A 17,594-nucleotide genomic window follows, 5' to 3' on the forward strand; every position below is an offset into this window, starting at 1 on the left:
CCCAGAGAGACTGAGAGTGAATAAGGCAATAGAATGCTGTCCTTTGAAAGATTAATACAAGAATAATTAATTAGATTGGATGCATTGCTGAAGATACCTGAGTTGTGCTAACCAGGTGTTGTAGTGTGCCTTTTCCAACTATCTCCTTGCCTAAGTAGGTAACAGGTTTGCCAGTTGTGGGATATTTAGTCTTCTAAGGGCCTGAATCAGGATTAATAGCATCTTTTCACAAGAAAGCATTTACCTCTTGATTCAGTCCAGTGTGGTGATGCTAATTTTTCAGTATGGAGAATGCTGTTTCTTCTTGTATCAAACACAGCCACTTGTATAGAATAAACAGGGGCAAAGAATAAGCATGTGGATACTTCTGACTCCTAAGGTCACTTACTGGAGCTTTAAATTTGGCTCCCAAGGATAAGATTTCAGAACTTAGTTTGCACCCTTTATATACAGCTTCCAGTGTTCAGACTGTTGGAATGTCTGCACCAGCCTGTATTTCAAACCAAGCAGCTGATGGCCTGGTCTGCCCCAGCTAGGGCAGTGAAGTCCTACTGAGAGAGTGGCAGCACTCCACAGCCTGTGATGCTGTCAAACAGGATGCTTGTACTTTGTGGTAAGTACAAGCGGTCAGAATCCATCAGAAGCAGCTCTTAGATGAGGTAATGTCCTGCTTTCCTTCCCCCAACACTTTCTATGTCCAAGACATCATTTTCATTTTGGTGCTCAGTAGGGGTACTTTGTACCCTACTATGCCTACAAAGCATTTGGTTTAACAAACAAGAAAAACTTTGCTGGCTTCCAGTGAAGACCTTTTATGTAATGGCTTCCAAAATCCTCAATGAAATAGGTATATAGCTTTGAGGGAGGTACAGTATACATAAACGGATGAAGATGGGTTTTTAAATGAGCCTCAGAATATATAGTAGGTCTCTTTTATCAGTCAGATGATTTTGAGCTATCTGGGTGATTCTCCCCGCTTCCATGCCACCAAGCCCCCAGTTTTGGTTAGATGCCATTTTGGAACTTGAACTGGTTTTAGTTATGGGTTTTATTAAAGGCTTTGTTTTCTTAATTTTCTTCAGCGCTAGCAAAAATTCTGTTTGTGCTCCATCTTGCTTACCTAGAGTGCAACCTGGTGTACCTGATGCTGCTTTTAACTGAAAGGCTGGTCTACTTGATTTTTTTTTCCAGGTTTACACCTACATGCATTTTAAAAGCTAAAATAGGCAAGCTTACTTTGCAGTTAACTACAGATACTCCATATAGCTTTTTTTACAAAGGGATGTCTGATTTCCTTCTGGAAATATCAATTATAGTTCTGTGCTGGATGGAGACAAGACAATAAATGCCTTTTTCTCTTTTTACATTTGACGGGGACTTGGTTTGCATGCATGTTTTAATCCTGAGGTATATATGGTGAAGGCTTATTCACACAGTAAGGAGTGGTGTAAGGAGGAAACAAGACATACAGCCTTACTAATCCAGACATTAAGCTCCACAGCATCGCAATTGTGAAGCTTCTTGCACAGGTTTAATTCCTCGAGCTGAGTCTTGTCTAGAGAAAGTATTTTTCAATATGCTTCCACTAGGAAGATCACTTGCAAATAAGAGCCTTAACTCCATCTTTAAAGCTTTTTTCTGTCCTTAATGTTTCTCTCACACTGAGTTGTACACAGTTCACGGAAACCACAAATATTTTTTCAACAGCTCGCTCTCTGATGTTAAACGTGTATATCTTATCAAAACTATTTTTCTGTAACATATTTTTTGTGGTGTTTATTATGATACCACCTCACAAATGTAATTATTCTGTTTGAAATCAGTGTTAAGCGTCACAACACAAATAAAACCATTGTTTTCATTACATTATGGCACTAACACTAGATGTATTGGTTTGACTTCTTGGAGCTCTTCAGAAGAAACAAGCAACAACTGTAGAATTTGTAGGTGTGTTCATAGATAAATACTTTAACAAATATTGCCATTTTCTCATCACTGCAAACGAGAAAGTACTCTTTAGTGTGACATTGAAATATATCAGTTTGTACACATTTTCAGATTTTGTGGTTTCTTGGCTGCCTAAATGTGAGGGTAGATCTGGGAACCTGAATAATGAATTTAAGACAGCAGCACCAACAAAAGGTTTTCAAGGCAATTTGCTTTGTGTGTGTAGGATTAAAGCAAGACTGGTCTGTCTTTTTGTGGTCAGCATTGAGTAATCACTCACTAGCATTAAATAATGGAGAAGGACTAACACCAACTGCTCCTTAGGAAGTAAAACTTTTTTTTTTTTTTAATACAAAGGCAGGCTGTCTTTTCAATTGCACGCTTTAGTTGAAAAGTGGATTTCCCAATATAACTGCAGCCTAAGTGATACAAAAATTTCTTAACTTCCTGCTTTTTCTAATGTGGGTGTGACAGTTGCACTCGACTCCTTAACCAAAGTAGGGGTATTTTGTTTAGTTTTGGTGAGGGGACAGCTCAAAAAACACAGATGCAATGATTGTATATTAACTCATCATTTGGATTTGACATTTCATCTAGCTTTATTTTTTTTTTAAAAAAAAAAAAAGCAACCCAGCCTAAAACCCTAAACCACAACTGACTGAACTATAAAGCTTCCCTTTGTGATAAGGACACCTTAACTGAAGGAGGGACAGTAAAGGTACAGTAGGCATTCAACTTCTTAGAAAGGAAAGAAGTCTTATGTTCCCCTCAGTCCTTCCATGTTGACTGTTTCTCCTTGCGAGACCATGAGGAAGTCAGGAGAGAGAGAAGGGGTAGGATAAATAAGAAGGGAAAGGGATAAAAAAATAGAGGAAGCTTGGTGTAGGTTATGGGGCAGTGGAGGGATGGAGGGTGTGAAGACTGCAGGGGCACGGTCAGCAGGCTTACTGAGAGCAGGTATGGCAGTTCCTCAAACTCCTGGAGGAGTCGGGAGTGAATGTCAACTCATGACAGCTTCCCAGCACGGCATCCCTGTAGCGGCAGGATGGAGCCTGTGATGTGGTGTGACATTGCTTCATCTTTGCCAGGTTTAACTGGAAGAGAATAACAGTAACTTGTACTCTGTCACTGCCTTTGAGGATAAGTGTGGGTGGCTGGTGCTCCTTTGCCATTTTTACATCTGGGAACACCACGCAGCGTGCAACTTGCTAAAGCTCTTTTTTTTCCTGTTACGGGATCAGAAATCTACAATGCTCTGCAGCCCTTCACTACAAAGTGGGAGAGTCAACACGGTCCTTTTCGCTCTGTTACGCTGCCCTTCTGCAGTCTGAAAAGCCTGAAAGCGTTCTCCAGCAAACGTACCATGCCAAACCCAAGCGTGCTCAGCTGATTTTCTTCGCACAGCAAACCCCTGCTGTTTGCGTTTCTCCTTCGAAGACAGCTTTGACTCTCTCCCAGGCAACACAAATCTTTCCAAGATCTATGAACTGACGGTGGCTGAAGAGCATCCGGAGCTGTAACCTTTTCGCGGTGGCTCATAACCTGCCGCTGCACCTCGGCGGGCCCGGCCCCGGGCGGGAGCCTGTGACACCGCCCTCAGCGGCGGGCCCGCCTCCTGCGGCCCGGCCCGGCCCAGCCGGCCTCCTCCGGGCCTTCCCGCGCGCCTCACTCCCGAGGCAGGCGGTCCCCTGCCTAATTAATGGCTTTAATTGTAAAAAATCAAACGGTTACAAATGGCCAGCGGGGCAGGGCCCGCCGGGCGCCGCACTAGCCCCCTCACCCCGGGGCGGCCGCCGCGTCCCGCCCTCTGGTAACGTCATCGCCCCGAGCGACGGGAGAACCAGCCTATCGCAGCGCTGGAGCCGCCCCCTCGGTGTTTATGAGCTCTGGGATTGGTCTTCCGGGTAGCCGTGGCAATGGAGCGTGCCAATTGGTGTGAGGCCAAGAGCTGTTTATCCACTGGCTCACCAGGCTGTCACTCTTTAGGGAGCCCGGCGAGAAGTAAACTCTGCGGCACCCGGCGGTTGGCTGCGTCCGCTGAGTGCCCCACTTATTGGGCGGGCTTTTTGTTGTGCCCGCCCCTCTCGCCTTGTGTGTGGCCGGAGCGCTTCCCTGCTCCTGCGACTGGATGAGCTGGCTGCTTCTCCGCCGCTCCACGCCTATTTTGGGGGAAACCCCGCCTATGCCGGCGTCTTATTGGCTGTTTCTGCTGCTGCTTGCCGTCTATTGGCTGTCCATGCCGTCAGTTGCGGTTGGGCGCGGGAGGCGGGCAGAGGGGTTGCACGGCGCCGCGTTCCCGCAGCAGTCGCCCCGCCGCCGGGTTCCACCGTCTCTCCGCGCCGTCATGAGCGCCGCCCCCGCCTAGCTCCGCCCGGCGGCCGGCCTCCGGCGTCGGCTCGCCTCGCCTCGCCTTGGGTTCGCCCCGCCGCCACCGCTACCACCACCACCACCACCAGCAGCAGCGGAGGCAGCGGCGCGCCCCGCGGTAGGGGAGGATGAAGGTGACCGTGGACTTCGAGGAGTGCCTGAAGGACTCGCCGCGCTTCAGGTGCCGCCTGGAAGGGGCCGGGCCGCTGCGGGGGGACAGGCCGCGGGGGAGCGGGGCGGGCAGGAAGCAGGACTGGGCGTCTGTAGGGGGACAGGCCGCGCAGCAGGGCGGGCGGCGGGTCGGGCCGGGAGCTGCGGGGGCCCTGGAGGGTGACAGGTGACGGCGAGCTGTGGGCAGCCGGCTCTGAGGAGAGTGGCGGCCGGGGCAGCTGTGGGGAGGCGGTGGTGTGGGACTGATGAGGGACAAGGTTTGGGGAGTGTAGGGTGGCAGGGCAGGGGCAGCGTGTGCGGAGAGGGTGGCAGTGAGGGGCTGTGAGGGAGGTCGGGAGGCCGCGTGTGGGGAAGGGGCTGTCGTGGGGCTCTGTGGGGGAGCGCTGAGGAGGAGAGGGAGGCGCGAAGCACAAGGAAGGGGTTTAACACACAAGCGTATGTAGTAGGTGGGACTGAGTGGGCAATATGCGGTGTCTGGGGTTCATGTGGAGGTGGCGCTGCCGGGGTCACCCGCCTTTGAGCAGATGTCGGTGGGTGAAAGCTGGCAGGCAGCTGGTGCAGGAAACGTTCAGCACCCAAAGCAACGCCTGCTCAGGCTCAACAGCCTGAACTCCCCACTGGGCCATCTCCGGTTCTTCAGAGGTGTACTTGCATTTTGGCTCCCAGTGCCTCCTGCCTGCGTCTGCTGCATGCAGCCATACTCAGTCTGCCCACTGTTGGGGTGCCAGTACTAAACACACTGTATAGTTTTACTTCCCATTGTCAGACCAAGGCATGTACTCTTCTGTTTTTCCCCGCTCAAGTGACCATTCGTCTGTCATTACTGTAGGCTTACTTCTGCTTATGTTGGGCAACTTTCCCTATGCTTTTATCCACACTCTCTTTATATTTTTTTGCACTGTTGTATCTACTCAACATAGTTCTTTCTCTTTGTTGGATGCGTGGCTGGTCTCTGCACATAGGCCCACTTTCAGTGCCTGGTATCACCCTGCTAGCTAATGGAGAGGCTAATAGCTCCATGACTTGATGTGATGTGTCACTGCTGAGCCTGTGTTTGGAGTGCCCGTGGCTCTGTGGTTGGCACGAGCTGGGTGAGTTCTGGCTATTGAGGGAAATAGTCCTGTTCTTCCTCTGGTCTTTGGCTGTGTGTGCGCACCTCCTCTTTAGCAATTGCGTGGTTCTGGGATGTGGAGGAAATTGGAGAAGAAGGTTTGAATGGCTTACCCCTGTCAGAAGTTGAAGTTCTTGTTCTCCCCTCCTTTGCTTCTGTCTCTGCTGCCAGCTTGTCCCTGGCTGCTTCTGCCATGGGTTTTTCTGATGACTGTGACTTGTATTATTGGATCCTTCAATGAGCTAGCTGCCTGGGCAGAAGAGACTGGGTGGTTTTTTGCTAGGTTAGTGAGCTGAGTCAGGTTTGCAAAGGGTGTGAAACCTGCTAAAGCTTATGGGGAGGAGGATGAGGAAACTTCACTGCCAGAAGCAAGGCTAGTGGAAGGCAGTGGGGAGCGAGACCTCTCCTGAGGCCCCAGGGAGCTTTTACATTGGCTCGGCTGTTCCACAGAACTTTGCCCTCAGTTGGACGTACTTGTGGTACAACTGTGTTTAATGTGGGTCCATCCTATTTGGTGACAATGCGGTCAGAGGTTGGCTTAATTTAACCATAGAACTATACCATTAAATATAATTTTTGTTTTTTAATTACTGATACCTGTTGAAGTGGAGAATACACTTGAGAAAGCAAGGAAATTTGACTAAAATTTGTGAACAGAAGTGCACAGCTGTCTCTTCAAATTAAGACATGGTAGTTCTTTGAACTCACTTGGTATTATTCTCCTTTTGCCCGTCTTGATTCTTTTACTTTGAAGAGAAAAACTGCGGAAACCCCTTTGTCGTGGTCTTCTAGTGCATGGTGGTCTCTGACTATCTGAAGAAACTGCAGAGGACCTTATGATGTAATTACTTGATGCCACCAAAACATTCTTCCAACCTTTAACTGATAGGAGTGGTGAAAATCGTGAAACAAAACCCCTCTGGTATTTCTCTAGAAAGTTCCTATCTTTCATTATTAGTCATTAGTATTTTTTTTTATAACTTTGGCCATTCTTAGGGTTCATATGAATCGCCTAAACCAAATACTAGAAACCTTCTAAATGAAGTTTACTGCAGTGGCTTTATTCAGGGAGGGTAGAGACAGTAATGTAGAGCAAGGTCATTACAAAGGCCTAGCATTCTTGCAGGGAGTAGTGTGGACATAAAAGTGCCTTCTTGTGCTGTGTTCCTTATCTTACAGCAAGCAGAGCTGCAACTTTCTTCTGACCTTGCTGAATAGGTGGGTGTAGTCTCTGTCCTTCCCATTGGTATACCTGCTGAAGCAGTTAAATAAACCTGTTGGGAGGGATACAGTGTATAGAAATGTCGTAGTTTGCTTTCATATAGTTGTGGAGAGAACTGGGAGGATGTGATCAGAGTTCTGAGTCGCCAAATTTCTGTTTTCTTAGGGAGCTATTTAAATCTTTTAAAGCATGCTACTACACACAGCTTCAGACATGTGGATTTCTTGCTTACCTGTTTCTCATGAAGTTCAAGTTGATCTCTTTTGCCTTTGGGGTGTGATTGGGAATATCGTAGTTATCCGAATCAAGGAAATAAAGATTTGTTTGCTTGCTGAAAATGCATACGAAGGGAGCATGTTGTATCACTAGTTTTGTAAACTTAGGACATACCAGATGAGTTCAGGGTTGGAAATCTGAGGTTTAGAAACTGATTTCAAAAAGGGTAATGGAAAAGGCTATGAATTCAGGCACACTTTGGCAAATTGGCAATTGTTTTTTTAAACCTACTTTGAAAATAATCTCACTGAAATCACATGCTTTTCCTTCATGACTCCCGCTCTTGAAGTATGGACAGTCCAAAGATCTAGCAAGGAAATGCGTTTGCAGTTCTTTTGCAGTGTGTTGATGACTTCCCATGAAATGAAGAAGTTGCTTGGGGAGCGGCCTTGGAGTAGTCCTTGCATAGTAAGAACTGAGCTGTGCTGACAAGTTCTATGAATATAATCAGGAATTCCTGGAGTGTTTTTTGATATGCAAGTAGTATTGTGAAATAATACTTCCTCCTTGTCTTAAAACAATGATAATTTCAGTTTCAGAGTTTAATGGAACAGGCTTTTCCATTGATGTGTCAATTTCTTTTTGTTCTTGTAACTAAATAATGTTTTCTTATAATGAGTGAGGTAGGCACTGTAGCAGCCATGTGAATCACTCTGAACCTAAACTTTTAGAAAGGAGAAGCAAGTTTAAGTGATGTGGAAATAAATCAGCTGTAAGTAACAGTAAACACTCTTGATAAACGAGAAATAATAGAAAAAGTAAATTCTGTTGCTTGTGATGTGTGCAATTGTAACAGTTCTCTAGAAAAACCTTCAGTCTGTTCCAGTGTTTAAAAATGCATCAGTGACAAGCTGTGTATTTTTGAGATCACTTCTTTGTCCTTATCTGTCACTGTTGCTGAAGTTTACATTTTTTTAACTTAATTTTGTGTTCACTTCCTGATAACTCAGCTGCAGAACAGATGATGGATGAGCGAGTTAGATGAAAGAATATGAATGAAACTGTTGCCAATTACTTCCTAGTAAAAGTGTATTGTGGATCGTTTCTGGGTAGAACTGGTGGCTAGCATATATTCCCTTCAAAGGGACTTGTCTGAAGAGTCTTCTGTTGAGATTGAACTGCTTTGTGTAGGCAGGCCTGCAGTGTAAGTAAGGCTGGCTTGTCACTGAAGCTCCCTGGTGTGTGTGTTGGTTTTCTTCTGTGGTTTTGATTCTGGTCTGTCTAAATGGGGCCCACTGAGATGCACCTCATGCTTATGTAGGAGATGCAGGCTGAATAGGTCACTCATGCCACTTTCTGGCTTTCTAGATTTATGAATATTTTTGTTTATTCTTTAGTACTGTGTGACCAAAGTTTAGCCACTAAGCATCTGTCTCCCAGGTAACAGGAAGGTTTTGTCACTTTAAAGTAATTAAGTGACTTACATAACCTATTTGGAATAGGTCTTGCTCAGTAGTCAGGGAAAGCATCCGTATGTGCATAACCCCATATACTTTGGTCTGCTCATTACTTTCTGAAGAAAATACATAAATCAGAACATAGGTAAACTTGTCCCTTCTGTGTTGACTTCCAGTGGGTACGGTGCTGCCTGCTTCATAACTTGCTGTGTTACAGTACTGTGAGTAGCAACTAAACCCCCTCTTACTCAGTATGGGTTTATAGTGTGGGTACTCTGAGTGTGGTTATGGTACTGTTGAAATTGTTGGGGCTGCTCATGTGGCTAGACTCAGCCACATTTAAGGTATGTGATCAAGAACTCTACATAGAAAAAATCTGTTTGTTTTGCTTAGACTTACCTAGCTGTTGTAGGAGAAATTCCTAAAGAAATGTTTGGTCTGGGCTTTCTGCCCTTTGTGTTTGGGACTGAAAAGCAAGTTTGTAACCAACTCGGCAGGACAGGATGGAAAGTATCATAGAACAGAAAAAGAAAGATACAGTAAGTCTAAAGAGAAAACTGCCAAACATCTGCTTGTAAATTTGCATTTACCATTTTTCATACTTACGTGGTTATGTTTACGATTTCCAGTATGTGGTTGTAGAACAGCACTTCTCATAGGTGAAGTATAGTGATGTAAAAGACAATCTTAGCAGGATGCTGGTGAGTTTCACGTGTACAACATCTGTATATTGCTGGGAGTCTGATGGAGTTAGCTTAACAGAGTGCTTCTAGATTTCTAATTCTTTGCTTTAGTGGAGATTACAGTGAATGTGTTGTTCTGCTCAGACTCAGTGATTTATGTATTTTTTTCAAATCTGTGGCTCAGTCTTTCAAATATACATTAAGAAAATAATTTGCCTAAAGAAAGTGGGATATATTGGAAGATAGGGCCCAGTGTTAGAGCATTTTCTTCTAGGGTAATTGTACTAGAGTAAATAAGTTTCATAGAAGATCTCTCTTGATTACATTTTATCAAAATCTCTCACATTGAAATCTCTTAAAGCCTTTTGAAATTTAATAGGAAGTTGTTACTGTCCTTCCTAAAGGAGATTAGAGAAATGTGTCCTGAAATAAGGTTGTCGTGATTTGGTTAGTGTACCTACATTATTTTATTAAAAAAATAAGTTGGCTGTCATAATTATGAATTACAAGGGTCAGGGTTTTTTAATGGTGTTTCTGTTGCTTTGTTGTTTGATTATTATTGAAGTAAACTGAAATGTTAAGACGTTAAGAAAGCTGAAAAATCTTAACTATTTTCTAATAGGAACTTAAATTGTTAATTTCCTTAGTTTTGGTCTTTTTTAAGTTTTTATCTGGGGATGTTTAAAAAATGACACACTGAGAAGGGAACTTACAGTGGAAGTAGTAACAACATCTGCTAGCTATTGTAATGTTGCTGTAACAGAGCAGCAGGATCAATTGCTGAAGAAATTATATTAATTAAGCCTGTGCAACTGATCTTTAATGAGTACTTGCAGAATTAGAAGGACAGCTCATTTATGTGTGTGTGTGCAATGTAACTAATACAAGGTCTTACAGGCATTCAGGTTTAAATATAGATTTGAAGAGGTTTGATTCTTTAGCATGGAGTGTCTTATTTATGTTGGCTGAGCACATCTCATGTAATTACATTGAGAACTAAAGTTACGGAGATGATAGTTTGATATTCCTCCCCTCTCAAAATATAAGTGTTAAAATCTTTGGAAAACAGGGTTAGTTAATAAAACCTTCATTAGGAAGGTGGTGGCAATTAAAAAATAGAAATCTGTCTATCGTGGGCTTTGGGCAGCTTCATTTTTTCCTGTATGCATCTGTGAAATCATTGGACACCAAACAGTAAATGTGCTGATTTAGTGATGTTAGCAGTGTCCTGTGATCATTTTCTCAGGTGTAGCTTCTTGACAACCTTGTACTCAGAACTGTATTATTTAGAGACAGCATTTTTCCTGTTCTTATGTCATGCAGTGAACAATATGATTTAAGTTCTTGATAAATTTTTACTATAGCGAGTCATTCTAAAAACACCCCAAAGCAAACTCCATTCTGATAACCTGCTTTGGGAGAAGAAGGAAAGGAAAGTATCTAATTTTCATGGATTACAGAAACGTTCCCGCTGAAATTATAGTTTACAGACCCTTGCATGGGTCTTGATGCAGGCCCTTCTGGCTAAATCAGTTTAGTATCTCAAGAAGATGCAAATGCAGAAGTGTCGTGAGGGAGTGCCAAAAAAAACCCCAACCTGACCAAAACTCTCATGTGGTTGCTTATGTTAGGTCTTACTGTGCCTTACATTTACGTGGGCAGGAAGTAGAAGAATACATTCTGACTAATTTAGTTACCTTTTTTTGCCTTTCACTTGAACATGCAGAATTCGGTTTAAAAACTTGTATAAAAGTTTCAACTGTGTAAATGCATTTGTGATCTTTTTGAGCAGATACTGTGCTGTTTGAGATTTAGATATACCTATGAGTTTAGGTAATAATTTAGGTGGTTTGGTTTTTGGTAGTGGCAGATTTGTAACACAAAAACCAGCTGAAGTAGCCGTCTGCAATAGAAGATCATTATGAGGAAATGCAGGTTAGCACGTGGACTGTAACATTATTTTAATATATGCAGGAGTTTTCTGTACTTCTCTGTGTGACAATATAAATCCTGCTTTTGTTGCCACTCTTTCAGATGACTAAATATTAGGTCAAGAACATGAGACAGTAAAAGTTATCATTATGATCATAAACTAAGCAGTTTTAATTAGTCCAGTAAAATAAACTAAAATATTGTTTTGCCTTCCTGATTATCCCTTCAAAAATCCTTGCGTATGTGGCAAAATAATTACTTTACACTTCCCATGTACATTTTGAATATTAAAAGCAGCCAGGCCTCAGACCTAGGATAAACCAGATGATTGTTTTGGTGCACTGTGAATAACTTAAGCCTGTGTAAATGAGAGATACAATTTATGCAATGATGTCCTGTATACATTTTCAAACTGACAAGACACAAGGATAGATCAAGAAAACAAATTGCTGCAAAATAGTCCCTTCAAGTGTTTTATGAATGAGAGGAGGTTTTGAACAGGGAAAATGCCTGTCAGATGGTTGGCAAACTTACTCGCTTGGCATGAATCCTTCTGTGAATTAGGCTTTCTGTTTAATGTTCTAAATTTCTTGTTTGAAATTCTAAGACTCTACAATATGCAGGCGTGATGCTCTTGAATAACTTTTGGAGTTCATTTGTCAATAGTAATGGGGATTTAAATAGTTGTATTGTGGCTTTGCATAATAAATAGTCTTAACAGTAGGTGTACATGCACAAACTTCTTTCTTTTCACGAATTTATGATATGCCATCAGTAATAGTCATCCAAGGAAGACCACTGCTGATAATTTTGTATGAACAAACATAAAGCGGAGCTAGTGATCAGTTTGCATGATGTGATTTTTGAGTTTTAACATTCCAAAATGTATTTTAAGCTGGATATAGTACAAAGGGAAATTGGAGAAGCCATATGTAGTGAAATGTATTCAGTCTGACAAAATTTTAAGTTCTGTGCAAGAGAATTCCAGTTTTCCATCTTTCTGGATGCCAGATGTTAATTTAAGTAGGAACGCATGGATATCAAACACAGTCAACATCTGCATTTTAAATATCCTAGTCTTCAGTGATCTTGTAATTATTTTTTAAAAAGATGTGTAACTTATGTAATGCAGTAGATCATCTAACAGATTTTTGTGTGTTGATGTTTAGAATGACATTTTGTGGACTGAAATTTGAATTGAATTCACTCCTTTGGTACAGAGGAAAGGCCTGTTGTATTCATAGTCTGACTTCTGGCTGTGAACGTTAACCCTTCTGCCTGACAGAAGAGGTGTGGAACTTGAGCTGGTGGATGGGGTTTGGTTTTCTGCTCCATGGTCTCTACCCAGGGAGGCACTGAGCCTCTTCTGTCCCCTTCCTCACTGCTGCAGTGGTGCAAGCTGGGTTCAGGGCTCCCTCAGCTGCTTTGCACTGTGATGGTGGCTGGTGTGAGTTGGTGCTGGGGGACCTGTCCCACTCTGATGCCTTCCTAGACTCCAGCTCTCCAGTGACTCCCTTGCTGCTGTAGCTGCTTGTCAGTGGCCGGTAATGGGAGACTCAGTGTTGCTTATTGTTAAGGCAGAAAGGTGCAGCTTGTGTGTGTGTGTGGGTTTTGTTAGAGTACTTTGTGAAAATAATCAGACTCTGCATTTTACTGGGTTCTTCTAGTGAACTTTAATGTAGAGAACATGTGGTGTTATTACAGTATCATTGGTTTTGTGTAATGTGCTGTTGCTAATATACTTCAGGTTTAAGGCAACCTATGTGAGAACTGGGTGGGTGAAGAAGAAAAATAATGTAGGTAGAGCAGTGTTGAGCCCTGTGATTTGTACTAGTCTCAGTTAAAGGCATTAAAAAGACACACTGCTCAACTGGAAATGTAGGTTATATCTTGTCTTTACTAGACTTGTAGCATTCATGCAAGTTGGTTGGCATTCTTGTCTGTATAAAAAGTGCAGTAATTAATTAAATAGGCTCCTTCTTTCTTAACTGTCTTAAACAGGAAATGTAGAATTAATCTCATCTGCCGTGTAACCATCTCTCTTGTTAAGGCAGATCTTAGGCTTCTTCAAATTGTTTGTAATGAAGATTGATAGTTGTATCCCAAGTATCTCTTGATTTGTTTTAGCCGTATGTGTCAGGATAAGATAAACTGCACCCTGGAAATAGTGTTTCTACTCTATCATTTCCAAAGGTGATTTAGATGACTAACTCTGGTATCTATGCATAGATACCTGTATTTTATCAGGTAAGGCACACTACAAGAACAGAAAATGTATTGCCTTTGCCAATCAAGGTTGTTACTGAGGATTAAAACTGTTTACAGTAACTGAAGAATCTTTGATGTTTCATTGAGGATGCAACTTCTGGCTGAATTTGTGTGTTGCTAAATTTAAGTCTGCTTAAAAAGTATAGGCACATGTGCATGTCTTCTCTATGGAATTATTTTCCAGAAGAATCTCCAGTTTGTGGAGAATGTTTTTTTTGTTTATTTTTCTTTTTTTTTTTTAAATATCGTTTAACTCCCTGGAGTGCTTTCTTTTGTCAAGTGTCTGATTTTGAAGAATATATCTGTCTGTTTATCCTACTTGATTTATCCCAAAATGAATGGTGAAAAAGACACGATGACATGTTAAATGTGCCTGTTGCAAAATATCCATTATAATGTAAATATCAACCTTGCAAGATTTTGTTTGAAAATATTTGCGGTTGATTTTAGATGAAAAACCTTTAGTATGTAATTAATAAAGGATATGTAAGCTGCCATTTGGTTGAGAAATAGCTTACCTGCGATTAGTGTTGGTAGATGAGTGAAAGCCCAGGGTCTTTAAAATCTCCTGATGACTAAAAGTAGTGGGAGCAAAGATACTAAATGTACCCAAAGAATATTTAAACCTTTTCCAAGGCTGTGGGTGTACCATATGCATTTTGAAGTTTTTATGTTATAATATTCCAAAGGCTTATTTTTTCAATAGTTGACCCATTAGCATTTGAGAGGAATGAAGAAGAGAGGAGACTGCCTTTTCCAAATGTGAAAATAGTAAATTGGAGGAAAATGCCAGTACATTGTATTTTTGTATTCTCCTGCTCTAATGCTTGTGTACTGTGGTATCCTGAGATTGGACCATTTGACTGGCTGCTTCAGTGCAAAGGCATAAAGGGCAAACAAAGACTGTTTCTTTCCAGATGAGGAAACAGTAGAACTACACAATAAAACTATTAATATACATGTAAAATACACTTATGGTAACTGAGTGTGAGATACATGTATGTGTATACCCCTAATAGCAGAGCAAAAACTTCAAGTTCAGAATTTGTCTATTGCAACAAAACTGCAACCTCCCCACTGACTGTCAAATAGAGCATTCTGATTTTGTGGAAGTATTTTATCAAAATCAGCTTCTGAAAGGGACAAAAAGGGTAAATACTTGCTGAGGACTCAGTCTTCATAGCAAATCTGAAACTTTCATCTGGTTTTGGAAAAGAAGGTCCGCCTTATATAACTGGAATTTTAGACCTGATGGTCCTCAGCTCTTGTGAAACATGGTGAGCTTTGCCATCTTATGGTGGTTTGGACACAACAGTACTTTTCTAACTTGTAATATGTGTAAGTTAGCAACTAAGGAAATTACGAAAAAGGGACAGATATTGCCTTATTTTTTAGAAATTAAAGCAAACACAAGACCCATTAAGATTATTTGATATCTGGTTTTCCTTCTGCTTTATAGGAGGCTTTCTGTAGAGGTGGTTATGTCTTGATGTATCGGTTCTGAATGTATTGAAACTGAGAATACTACACTGGGAGAATATACTGATACTCTTTCAGTTTTTCAGGCACTGCTACCCTGTCTTTTCTATCAGTTGCATTTGAGGTACATAAAGGGTATCTTTCTAAATCAGGGATTAATTTCTTCATTATTCCGTAGATGATTACTTACAGCTTTGAAAAGAAAAGTTGATGTGACTCGGCATCTGGCTGGTAACTCTGGATCTTGAGGCTAATACTTAGGGCATAGTGTTTAGATGGAGGGATGTCCTGTCTTGCATCCTTAGCAATTGGTTGCTTGATGGTTATGTTTCCACTTCCTGACCTTACTATGTATTTGAGCTTTCAAGTGTTCAAATCCTTCATTCCTTCTGCTTCTGTGTTCAAGCTCCTAGGTAGCTGCTGAGATGGAAAAGACTGAAAACTGCACTGTGGTGTTTGCAAGTTTTTGGCAATAAGAAGTTTCTACACAGCACCATCAGTTTCTTGAGCTTGTTCCTGCTGCCGCCCTTTTTTTGTTGCAACATCTTGATACTATAGTCCTACTTCCTTATCTGATAGTAAGGCCTCCTAAAAAGCTTTTGAGTCATTCTTGAAATGTTGGAATTACTAGTCAAAGTTGTGCAGGACAGGTATTGTGATGTGTTAAATTCATATGTGAGTTTACATTTAGCAATGTAATCAGCTTCTTGTCTGTGAAGCTTTCATGGTCACAGTTGTGTCCTAGTCTTGTTAACAGCTGTCCCATAATAAACAAAACATTTAAGTTGAAAGATGAAGGAAATCCTGCTTATCAGAATCTTTGTGTAAGAAAAAGGTCGCTAAATTCCCACTTTAGCGATTAGGCTTACTAACCATCAGGCTCTCCTGGGGTAAAAAAGCTTAGGGAAAAACTATTGGGAAAAGAGCACTGTTGGGCAATTTACTGAAAAAGGGTAATGAGAGAAAAAGCTTGAGAATTTAGGGCCAGGAGGTAGCACAAATGTCCTAACTGTGTTTGATAGATTAAATGCTGCTGTAAGTTCAGTGATAATCAGTTTGACTTTAAGCCATGTATATTAAGTGCAATAGAACATCTTACTTTTTGAAGATGGATTTGTTGATAATGTTCATTATCTTTTGAGCCATGTGTAGTCTCACAGTAAAGAATAAATCAATTGAAGCATGCATCTGAAAGGGATTTGTCCTGTTTCTATGTTTGGTGTATCAAAGACCATATGAATTACAGAGGATGAGCTAAAATTCGTAGGTGAAGACAACCTTAAAAACTGGTACCTACAAGCAGACTTTTGCTTTAATGATTAAGTGAATTCAGTAAATACTCTTATCTTATTTCATTTTATTATTTTGTAAAAGGAGAAGTCTGACTTGGGAGGAACAAAAGAATGGTTCTTCTAATATTGAGGACTTGATTTTTGTTTGTTCACTCTGGGGAAATTTGAAATGCGGCTAGTGCTTGCTACGGACCTGAGAACTGAACTTATTCATCAGTGTGATAATTTTTGGTTCAGGAAATGCTTTCCCATATTTCAGTCCACCAGCCTCACAGAAAACTTCTGTGATTTGGGCAAGGGGGAAGGAGTGAAGAGAATGTCACATTTCTGATTCACAGTCCTATTGTTCACATTGTGAAGCCTTTCCAAGTTATTGATAAAATGTTTTGTGACAATGACTGAAGAATTAATAATGTAAGGAGTACTAGCATGAATGAGGAAGTTTATCTCAGTATGTCATAGAGCATTCATCATTTGTTCCTCGGCATGGAGGGATTCTGTGCCAGCAGGGAAAAATCTCTGTGGTGCCAAACCAGGACTTCAATGGGCTCTGTGACAAGCTGGAACAACATTCTTTCTTCAGACCGTATTAATGGTTATGACACATCTCATAAGTTATAAAACTCTTTTTGTATGTATGTATGTGCAGTTATCCAAGGTTATTAGGCCTTATTGTTCAGTGTATGACTTCTTTGTCCCTCAATATGTCATGTTTCTTTTTTAATCTGTAGTTGTCTGATGCCATTATACATGAACCAAATGAATTCCTTCTTAGCATGTTGGTTAAGATGACTCGATAACTTTTTATATCTAATTATAGATTAAGGAAATCAAATGAAGTACACAGTGATTGGAGGGAGCAGTTGATATGCTGGAGGGTAAGTCTGCCATTCAGAAGGACCTCAGCAAGGGAAAGCACTGGTAGACATTTTGACATTCAACCTAAGCAAGTGTGAAAACTTCCTCAGAAAAGGAACAACCCCATGCAGCTGTGCTGGCAGACAGGAACTTTTGCATCCTGGTGAGCAGCAGTGGACCATCAGTCAGCTGTGTGCCTGTGCAGTAGTGAAAACTGGCAGTGTGTTGAGCTGCATTAGCGAGAGCATAGCTGGCAAATTGAGGGAAGAGATGACTACCCTGTGTTTAACTGTCATAAGGCTAAATCTGGAGTGTTATGACCATTTTTGGGTCCTACCGGTAAAAGGAAGGTATTAACAAAATGAAGAATGTGCAGACAAAGGCAACTGGAATGGACAATTGGAGTTCAAGGAGAAGATGAGGGCTATGGCCTTTTTCAAGCTAGGAAGGCTTGTGGAGGATCTAGTTGCTGTCTTCAGTTACCCAGTACATTATAGAGTTCAGGTAACGGGTATAGGTTTAGGTGCATGGTAGAAAGAGGTGATGATTGAAAGATGCAGCAATGCAGTTGACATGCACTGAGGGTTAAGC

The 17,594-nt window shown here is 41.7% G+C and overlaps 1 protein-coding gene and 1 long non-coding RNA gene across 7 annotated transcripts in view; one reads left to right on the forward strand and one right to left on the reverse strand.

Annotated features, from left to right (window-relative positions):
* Nucleotides 1-2,563: 2,563 nt before the first annotated feature.
* On the reverse strand, nucleotides 2,564-3,732 carry LOC121096643. The gene is made up of 2 exons (XR_005830628.1): nucleotides 3,310-3,732; nucleotides 2,564-3,041 (listed from the first exon to the last, which is right to left on the reverse strand). It is a non-coding gene; the product is annotated as an uncharacterized LOC121096643 (long non-coding RNA).
* Nucleotides 3,733-4,208: 476 nt separating this feature from the next.
* The window catches only part of ACAP2 (ArfGAP with coiled-coil, ankyrin repeat and PH domains 2), a 66,694-nt gene continuing 53,308 nt past the window's right edge, over nucleotides 4,209-17,594 (forward strand). For 3 of the 6 annotated variants that reach the window (XM_040612892.1, XM_040612893.1, XM_040612895.1), the window contains exon 1: nucleotides 4,210-4,495. In XM_040612892.1, the coding sequence (XP_040468826.1) occupies nucleotides 4,443-4,495 (53 nt within the window). In that variant the 5' untranslated portion in view covers nucleotides 4,210-4,442. Of the gene's footprint in view, nucleotides 4,496-17,594 lie in introns of all 6 variants that reach the window. The other 3 variants (XM_040612890.1, XM_040612891.1, XM_040612894.1) reach the window with 2 other exon arrangements.

The sequence above is a fragment of the Falco naumanni genome, chromosome 13 (genome assembly GCF_017639655.2).
Source record: "Falco naumanni isolate bFalNau1 chromosome 13, bFalNau1.pat, whole genome shotgun sequence".
Lineage (NCBI taxonomy): Eukaryota > Metazoa > Chordata > Aves > Falconiformes > Falconidae > Falco > Falco naumanni.